The sequence below is a fragment of the Durio zibethinus genome, chromosome 4, assembly GCF_047325235.1.
Source record: "Durio zibethinus cultivar Kanyao isolate XHJ-2024 chromosome 4, ASM4732523v1, whole genome shotgun sequence".
NCBI classification, from domain to species: Eukaryota; Viridiplantae; Streptophyta; class Magnoliopsida; order Malvales; family Malvaceae; genus Durio; species Durio zibethinus.
The window spans coordinates 2,608,312-2,618,995 of record NC_143165.1 but is presented as its reverse complement, the minus strand read 5'-3'; the positions used below and the strand labels follow the sequence as shown (position 1 = coordinate 2,618,995).

Below are 10,684 nucleotides of genomic sequence, written 5' to 3'. Positions count from 1 at the left end.
GGCATGGTACGAAAATCACTATTCTTAACCGGTGGCACAGTACGAAACCACTATTCTTAACCCGGTGGCATGGTATGAAAACCACTATTCATAACCAGTGGCATGATATGAAAACCACTTTTACACCACAATGTACATGTTGGACATGACCAATGTTTAAACCCCATTGGCAGGGTCTAAGCAAAGCTATATCATGCACATTCCAAAATACATCTCATATAAAGCACAGTTTTGTATTTCCTTTTGAAATACCTTATGCGATAACTTACATTCTCAAATATAGATAGATATATACATACATTTGGACAAAATCATGTTCAAAGATTAAATACAGAACAAAACTACTTACCAAATCCATAACCAAGTTTCATATTACTTTCCAAAATATCTTATGCAAAAATCTGTGTTCATAAAGATATATATACACACAGACATTACGACAAAATTATTATGTTCAAAAACCGAAGTAAAACAAAATTCACACTCTAAATTCAAAACAAAGAAGGCAAATATACTTTGCATGTTTAACCCAATTTAACAAATCAAGGGACAAAATATCATACAATTCATACAAAGATAATCACGTTTGGGCTGACCTTTAAGGTGTGAAAATACCAAAGAGATATCAAGTTACTTACTTGATTTGTTAAATCGATAGCATGCAACAAATCACTCAAATATCTTAATAACCTAACAATCCAAGAAATATTTTAAAATTAGAATTTAACATAAAACATAAACTCAACAAGTACAACTTCTCGGTGGCCATCTTAAAGCATCTAAGGCATGTGGCAACTTCCTTTACAAACCGGGACTATTTGAAATATGTATTCCTTTATTAAAACCATATTTCCTAATAATATGGATTCAAAAATAAACAAAATTAGAAATTAAGGTTGGAAAACATATAATCATTAGCAATATTTTATTTATTTATTTATTTTTAAAGGTTAAATCATAAAATCATTTAAAGCACTTATTTTAAACTTTGTGTTTATTTGAGTTTTCTTTAAGACTACCAACATAAAAATAATTTCACAAAAGTACTTTTATAATAAAAAATTTTCACTAAAATCATGTAATTGAAGTTCGTGCTATTTCTAATGAAAATGAATCAAAGCTGACCAAACATAATTTCTTAAAAAAATAATTAAATTTATTTTTTTTGAATTCTGATTTTTTTTTTTTTAGAATTTCTTGATCCTTGGGCTGCCTTTGAACCAAAATATCTCCCAACTGCTATCGACTTTCGTGATGAATCAAAACAGAAAGTTAAAAGTATGCATGCAGTGCTAAAATATAGAGTTTTATTTCCGCCAAAATTGTTGCCAAAATCATGAGTTTTAGAGGCAAGAAGATTGGAAATTATCACTATATGCCTAGATTTTCTGGGTTTTCAGCTTCATGAAGCTGACTTTGGAGCCTCAGTTCTTCCCTCTCAAAGAACCCTGAAATGAACCATTACCGCCGCATTAAAGAGGACACTTTCTACCTCAAATAGCACCCAAGTTTTAACCTAAGGAACTGCCAGAAGATGGATTTACGGTGATTCAAAGTTGAATCACCAGCACTGTCAAAGACCCACTTGTTGTCAACTTCAAAAATTAATTTTTCCTACAGTACTTAACCAAATGAGTTGCCACAACATGCATTTGAAAGGTTTCGAACAGACCTTTCCAATTGTAACAAATATGCCACCGGAAAACCACCGAAATGTTGCCGAAAAATTGAAAAAATTTGAAACCCAAAGTTGGGTTATGAAGAGAAATAACAAAATACAAAAATCTCAATAAAAATGAATTTTAATCTTACCTTAGAAATTAATTTGCAACCTTAAAACCCCACGGTGACAGCCTCCCTTTACTGCTGCTGCCCATTTTTTTTTTTTTTTTTTGAAATCTGTTAAATGTTTTGGTTAAAGAAAAGAATGAATTTATAGTAGAGAGAAAATCGGAATATTTCCTTATGACACTTCCATGAATTTTCTTGTGCAATTTTATCCCTATGGAAATATCATCGACTAACTAAACTTATGCAATTGAGTCACTCTTATAATATTATCCAATAATCAACAAAATACCGCAAATCCTTAAGATTTCCAATAATATATCATAACACAGTAACAAATTTTTGGGGTATTACAAAAATATCACAATGTGAGTATCCAAAAACGTTTTGCACCAAGTAATGCATGAGCAACACAATAATAAAGATGAACAGAAATATTGAATGTAACAAAATTATAAACTGAAAAATTTTTAAAAATCATATAAAAACCAAATGTTTAACAACTCTACTAATTGTTGCTTGTTTTGTTTATACATCAAACACAATATTTATTTTTATATTACAATAATAGGTTCTGCCCAACATAGCAATAATCCTAAATAATATTATAGATAGAAGGATAGATGGATAATTTTAACATTAATTTGTGATTTTATTTCTTTATTTCAATGATTATTGATTTAAGGAGTGTTTTAAATACACCACAAAATTTTCTTTATGAAGATAATTTATTGAGATGTCTTTGATCGATACGGTCGAGCTAAGCTTTTATAAAAGTAATTTATTAAAATGAGCTCTTTGATCAAAGTGGTCGAGATGAGTTTTTTTGACAAAACTGAGCTTTTTTGATCAAGCTGATCATTTTAGTCGAAGTAGCCTAACTAAGCTTTTATGAAAGCATTTTATACATTTGAGCATTATTGACCGAGCTGTGTCTGAGCTTTTTGGCCAAGCTGAGTCCAATTAGACCTTTATGAAAGTATATCTGAACTCTTTTGATTGAGTTGAGTTCAAACTCTTTGGTTAAGCTATTTTGTCAAATTGAGACTTTGTGAATGCATTTTATAAATCCGAACTCTTTTAGCTGAGTTGAGTCCGAAGTCTTAAGCCAAGCTATTTGTCGAGTTAGGTCTTTATGAAAATATTTTATATATCTTAGTTCTTTTAATTGAGTTGGGTCTAAAATTTTAGGTCAAGTTATTTTGTCGAGTTGAGTCTTTATGAAGGTATGTTGTAGATTTGAACTTTTTTAATTGAGTTTAGTATGAACATGCATAAAAAAGCTAATATTGAAAATGAATGGATTAACGGAATATGAACATGCATAAAAAAGTGAATAAAAGAAATAAAACCAATTAACAAACGTGACAAAGAAAAAAGTTTATCAACATAAAAAGACATGTAACTTGATGATTAAAATTTTTTTTAATCATAATGAAATCAATACATTTGGAGGCTATTGAAGACTAACCTCCAGTACTATTAGCATACAAGATTTTTTGTTTATAATAAGAATTTAAGACATATTTATAAATTGAGAGTAATTTATGTAAAAAATTATAATGGATTATTAACTATTTGTGTAATATATTTTTTATTTTGAAAAGTTTACACAATATTTTAAAAAATTCTTGTAAGACAATTAATTATACCAATTGTAATTAATACTTATATAGGAGGAAATATACAAAAATATTTCCAACTAATTAGATTTTTATTTTAGGTTTGAATTGTTACCATTATATGCCTTATATATTCATTAAAGTTAATAAATACATAAATTATTTTTTAATTAAATACTAAAATTACGATCATTAAATAGTTAATGCTTTCAAAACATATTTCTTGTTTATAATATACATGTTTGATATTTAAAATTAAGAATTGAATTTGAATGAAAATAATTTAAGATAATTTAATTGTAATACATTTATAAAAGCCAGAATATTGGATATTTATAAAAAAAATAAATAACCTAATTTAGTCAAATAAATAACTTTTAAATTAATAAAATGTACATTAAATCAAATCAAAATAATTAAATGTAAGACATGTAATAATTGTTCAAAACAATCCACATGTCAAAAAAATTATATTATCTATATTGGATTTTTATCTTATTTAACCAAAAATTTTGATTTTTATATATTTATATAAAATAAAATAAGATGAGATGCACAACTTATTGATCACAACCTATATATATAATCTAATATTATAATGTATAATTAATTTTATAATAAAAACAAAATTCTAACATTATAATGTATCATTAATCTTATATAAATATATAAAATTATTATGTTATATATATTTATATATAAATAACATCTATTACTTAGTGATATATCATATTTAATCAAATATGAATATACCAAATAATTGATTAAGGAATCATTTCTTAACCGTAATTATGGTGGTTATTAAATTTTTTATAATTAATACAAGACACGTAACATTGATAAAGGTTGTTTATATGTCAATATTATAAGCTATTCACATTGAACATTTTTTTTTTTTTGCTAAATGTTTTGGCTTTTATATATTTATGTAAGATATAAGAAGCATCTTTTTTATCTATAGCATTCATGTTTAATGCTTAAAATTAAGAATTGAATTTTTTGAAAATGATTTAAGATAATTGATTTATAATATATATTTATAAAAAGTAAAAGTAAATGATTTTTAAAAAATAATAAATATACTTAATTTAGTCAAAATAAATCTTTTAAATAAATAAAATTATGAAATCAAATCAAAATAATTAAATACAATAGACATGAAAAATTTTCAAAATTGTTCACATATTAATAATATAAATTATCCATATTGAATAATTTTTATTTTTATAAAAAATTTTAACTTTTATATATTTATATAAAATTTGAGACAACATCATGTAGAAGGAAAAGCATATCTAAATTTGTATTTCCAAACTTCCTTCAAGTTTATTGGATTGATCAAAAGACTTGGGTGACTTTTCAATTCTTTTCAGAAAAACTGTTTGCAATTTCAAATTATTTTTCTTGTTGATTATGTGAATTAAGAGAAAGAACACTGAAAAAACATAGATATTAATAGTAATAATTAATTACTTAACTTATTGAGTAAGTTATTATTGACAACTAAATTTCCTATTATTTGAAAAGAATATAATGGAAGAAAAAAACTTGAGGATTTCAAAAATGGTTTTGGCTTTGTAAGACAAAGTATTCTCACCTTAACTTGCCATGAGATTCAAAGCAAGAGAATCAATGCCTAGATCTAACACTCAAACCAATTACAGCTTTGTCAACTGATTGCATTTTCCAAGCTACCTGATTCAACATATATAAAACCAAGTCAGCCAATATGAAATGCACTTTCACTTACTAATTTAAACGGTTCATAAAAATGCTATTAAAGTGAATGAAAAATTTGCAGCCAACAAGGTTTATGCTTTTATTTCTGGAAACAGAGCCGATGAAATAGGCGAAGGCGAAGAATGAATTAATTTGGACAAGAAATCACTAGTATCGGGATTTCTAAAATATATTGTAACCGGTGGCGGATTTATATTGTTAGGTAAGATGTTCCTAAATACTCTAAAAATTACAAACCAAGAAAATAAAAAAAAAAATTTTTTCCTAAACACCTCAAAATTTTTTCTTATATTTTTTCGTTGATAAAATTAATAAATCTGTTAAAATAAAATTTGATAGTATCAATAATGAATCTTGTTTGAATGATTATTTAATTATATATATTGAAAAGAAAGCATTGATAATATTAATAATGATGCAATTACATATATATATTTTAAGATATGAGCATTTCCAGTAGATAATTGTAATAATATAATAATATATTATTTTAAATTTTGTTTATAATTTTGTTTATATATTTTAAGTGAACACCCATGAAAAAATTTTAGATGGGTCACATATCATGACATCAAGAAAATTTGACTTGAACAACCTTCACAGTATGCTAGAATTTCAAAGGAAAGACAGTATCTCCTCAATTTCATTCCTTCCTCTCCCCCCCCCCCCCCCCCTCTCGAAAAAAAAAAAAATTTATCTGAATCAAGTTGCATATTTACATTAGATGCTGATAAAAGTTTCCACGACCTTTCCAAAATAATATATATAGTACTAGTAGACTGAAGAAAACAAATTATACCAACCCTGTAACCTGGAATAGGCTCTGATGAAAAAAAAAAAAAAAGAGCCAGTATATTTCCACCTCTATGTTGTTTGACAGTGTTTAATGTCCAGTATTATTAACATCACTAACTACTTATTTATCAAAGGCCTTCATCACCTCTGTATTTCATCCTCCGAATATTCGGAAATCTTTAAGATAAGCTGGCCTCAAGTGAATCTATTAGTCAGGATTTAAATCACCAAACTTAAGATTCACTGATGTTGTTAGCTGCCATATTCAAAGCAAACTCATTACATACTGGCATATCCCTAACTTGATCAAGGAGCTTGGTAAGTTCCCTATGAACATGATTAAAACGTTCCTTTGAAAACAGTGACTCTGTCAACAGAGTTGCAGCTAGGGAATGAAAGGCTTGAGCACACTCATCATTGCTACATTGGCCATTTTGATCTTCCCCGGGAACCAAAGAACTCTCCAGTCGCCACCGGAACAGAACATATTTTTCTGGGATTTCAAAGTAGTTCTTCACTATAAGTACTCGAAGACAATGCCTGCATAACGTTCCGGAATGTTCAAATTCTTTACATGAACAATGAATTTGCTCATCTTGTGGTATCCAAATCACAAGATATTCACCATCCATTTTCTTAAAGTGTCGCACAAGATATGATCCATTCGCCATTTCTGTTGTTGCATATTGCATGGACAGCACAATTTCATGTTGTAATGCATTGAATGCATAAGGAGTAAGTATACTTCGTGCATTTTCTTCAATAGGTAAGCATGTCTTGATATGCATGTATTGCACCCCTTCCCTGCTTTGGTTTCTTAAGTCAGCAGCAACACCAACCTGCCCAAAGCAAATATTTAAAACGTGGTTGAAACATAAGAGCTTTAATAAACAGGGAAAAGTTTTCTTACATTCCTGACCAACAAACCTGCTCAAAGAATAATTGTAAACAAGTCTGCCCACTCAAGATTCTTTTCAAAAATGCATCCAAAGACTGAGAAAATTCGGCTGTCATTGAACGAGCAAGAAAGCAACCTCTGATGTAAGAAAGCGGCCAGGATGTTCTAAATGAAAATAATAAAGCTATGTGCTTATCAGATGCAAGTCCAAAACGTGCAACCAAAATATTCCACTGATGTTCAAACTCCTCTATGCCCTCTAAGTGAAACAACATATCGAACTGAGCTTTGAACTCTTCATACTGTGGTCCAAGCGGCAGAGAGAACCAACTCGATAATTTGGAAAGAACATGCCATGAACATATAACATGTTTTGTATTTGGCAATTCCCTTGCAATAGCATCTCTTAGGCATGAATCTATATCTGTTAGAATTGTTTGTGGGCATCTACCTCTCATAAAACGAAGAAAAGTCTGTTCAAAAGAAGAAAATCATAAATACACAATAAGACAATTGCAGATTGATCACAAATAATTATGTCCACAAACCTGTAAAGCCCAAGCAAAAGAATTAGAACTTTCATCTTGCAGTAATACACATCCTAAGAAAATTGGCTTTCCATGATTATCTATACCAAACCATACTCCAAGAAGCAATCCATAGGTGATGGAACGATAAGTGGTGTCAAAGGTAACCGCATCACCAAATACTGTATATGCACGAACCGAATCTGCATATGACCATGAAATATTTTCAACCTTATTATTTTCATCTGTAGTGTAATCATAAACAAAATTAGCATCCCTCTCTGCCATAGCCTTGCACGCCTCAAGAAGTTCCAATGTATCATTTTCTCTCTTCTCAGTAAGCAAAGCATCATTTTCTTGAACAGTTTTTTTACAAGTCCGTACAAAATTCCTGACATCCTTTTCTATAAAGGGCAACTGTCCGGGCTGAACTCCCCTTTCTAGTTCCAACACCTTCACGATGCGATTGACAGGAAACCCAGCTTTGGAGAGTAACAGAATTCTTTCCTGATCTGCTTCCTGTATTTTCCGATATGCGGGAAGCAAACGTACTTGGTCATCTTCCAACAATTCATGGTTATGGACATTACTAAATTGCGAAACATACCATTGAGTAACACCATCGACGATTTCTTTTGTCAAATACAATTTTGCATCACATCCACATCGCACTGATTTCCGGTCTCTTGGATGCTCCACGTTGGCCTTTTTTCTTGGTTGATTAAACCCAGATCGGTAACAGACAAAATCTCGCCGGTAGACCCCTAAATTCTGGCTTTCTGTAGAGCGTGCTTTTCTTATTGAAAATCCATTCTTCCGTGCAAAATTGCTATAGTACTCAAAAGCATCATCATCACTTTTGAATATTTGACCAACATATGGCATAAACACTGCTTCTGATGATGAGGACGTTGAAGCTGTCTCATTCTTTATTAGCTGAGAGCTTACTGATGTCTGATCATCTCCTTCAAACTTAACATAACACTTCCAATCTCCACATGCACACTGCTGGCGTCGAATCCAAATGTTATTTGATGGTTTCATTGTCATTTTGTGGGATATGAAGCGAAAGCTTTCTTAAATTCCCAACCTTGATGCTCTTCTACGCACCTGAGGAAACAGAAAGCCCCAAGAATTTCATGATCTTAGATTTTGGGATAAAGAAAACAAAGACATCCACAAGAATAGAAACAAGTTTCCCTAGGTAAGTCAAGGGGGCTTACATATTTGGTGTATAATTCTTCCAAAAAATTATTGCTTTTGTATCAAAACACATTTTTTGATTTTTTGCTTCTTGAAGCAAAAAGCAAAAGCAAAAGCAAAAGCATCAATCAAATGAAGTCCAAATAAGTCAAAACAACCAAGAACTTCATACGGTTCCCTAATGCATTAATTTGAATAAGTAATTTTATGTTCTCTGTAGTTCCCTTTTTTAGTTGTCATTAAGTTATATTATAATTTTATTGAAATTAATTGTTAGAATTTATTTAGAAATGATTTACGTATGCACAGTTCTTGTAATTTACGTTTTATTTTGCAATTACACGATTTTTTATTGAAACTATGTAGCATATTTTTCAAACCTATATTTACGTACATACATCCATACATATACAATAATACGTGTGTTATCTTTATCCCCCCAAACCCCTTCTCCCTCTAAAAGAAGGGGGTAAAATAGGCTTAGAGAAGAAATAAAAAATTTGATTAAACTCGAACACCTGAAAGTTGAACATAAAATTCAACAGCTTGAGCTATTGTAAATTATGCTTGTGATTTACTACAACCATGACGCCTCTAAAATACAATTTCAAAAGCTAGAAAAGAAGGGGAGGAACAGTGAGGGCAAAGGGAAAATGGCACAAGAGATCGACCTCTACAATAAGCAAACCGAAAAAATACTGAGAACTTGTAGGTGAACAAAAACAGGTAAAAGATCTTTGCAGAATTTGGATGCAACAAAGAAAGAGCAGATTACAACAACTTTTTTCATGTAAACATTGAAGTCTCAAGTTGCAAGAAGAGCCTCATATATATCAATTTATTTCGGAAACACGCTAATCATATCTACATTAGATACTTGAAAACAATGAAATGCAAACCCGTAAAACTTGCTCCATTAAATTTGTTGGAAAATTAAAAATGTACAATTAAACAAATTATGATTACAAGTTGGCACTTCATAAAAGGTAAGGCTTTCCACCCCAACTACTTCACTTCTTTTATCTTTCCCTTTTTCACCCTCCCCTTCTTCCCCATAATAACAAGATATTAAAACTGCAATAATTAATCTTTTTCACAAAGTGGTTCAGTTCAAATCATAGAAATAAATAAAAAATAAATAAATAGAACAGACCCAACATATAATAAAGCCTGAAAAACACAGATAAGAAAAAAAATATATGTTTGGCTGAAAATTGAATCTTTCTTCTACACAGTGAGAGTGTACCAAAGCCCATTGCAAAAGAAATAAGGAAAAATAAATAAAATACAATTTAATACAAAAAATGCTAAAAAGAAAGGGGAAAGAAAAGGCAGATACCTTGAAAGAAAACTGCAAATAAAACCCTGAAAAAATAGTTAAATTCAGTCAGCCATTGCCAATATGGGGTTTCCAAGAATTAGCTGCAATTGCTCCAGTTTACGACTTACAAAGTTACTGTAAAAAAAGGGGATAAAATCAATTTACAACAAAAACAAAAAAAAAAAAGGATTTTTAACATTGAAAATAAAACTGGGCATAAGGAAATTGCTTACCTGGGAAAAAATTCTTCATCTATTTATGATTCTTAAAAATTGCCAAATTGGGAATTGGTGAAACTGTATTTTAGTGCAAAAAAAAAAAAAGTCAATCAAAAAGTCCCATTTTTGTTTTAATGGATCCAGCCCATGAAAGAAAAACTGGCTCTTGCGACCCAATAGGCCTATCAATTCCATTTGGTGTAATTAGTTTTAAATTTCTTATAAAATATATTTATATGTATGCCATGAAACACAAAGTTAATTAAATCCCTAAATTCTTATTTTCTTTTGATTATAACCGTTTCTTCATTGTTGTTAGTTCTTTTTTTTAATAAAATTTCTTTTTAAAAGAATTGAATTTGAAATAATTGATATAAGTTTTGAAATAGGACTAAAAGAATATATATGCCTTTTATGATTATGCTTAAATTAATGATTTTTTTTTTACACTTAAAAAAAAATGCTATCAATTTGTGCATTATGTACCAATCTGTAATGTTTGTATAATGGAAATATATTATATATGCTTACAAAACAAGGATTTGTCTGAATCTTTTGTATATTTATGTCAT

General features: G+C 29.4%; 1 protein-coding gene across 2 annotated transcripts; it reads right to left on the bottom strand.

Annotated features, from left to right (window-relative positions):
- Nucleotides 1–5,960: 5,960 nt before the first annotated feature.
- On the bottom strand, nucleotides 5,961–10,199 carry FRS10 (FAR1-related sequence 10). 2 transcript variants are annotated; one of them, XM_089759044.1, is made up of 6 exons: nucleotides 10,128–10,199; nucleotides 9,913–10,029; nucleotides 7,392–8,480; nucleotides 6,873–7,316; nucleotides 6,571–6,784; nucleotides 6,320–6,485 (listed from the first exon to the last, which is right to left on the bottom strand). In XM_089759044.1, the coding sequence occupies exons 3-6, from the start codon at nucleotides 8,418–8,420 to the stop codon at nucleotides 6,463–6,465; spliced, it is 1,710 nt and encodes a 569-aa protein (XP_089615170.1). In that variant the 5' UTR covers nucleotides 8,421–8,480; nucleotides 9,913–10,029; nucleotides 10,128–10,199; the 3' UTR covers nucleotides 6,320–6,462. The 2 variants fall into 2 exon arrangements, with proteins under 2 accessions (XP_022735012.2, XP_089615170.1); XM_022879277.2 differs by having other exon boundaries at nucleotides 5,961–6,784.
- Nucleotides 10,200–10,684: the final 485 nt, after the last annotated feature.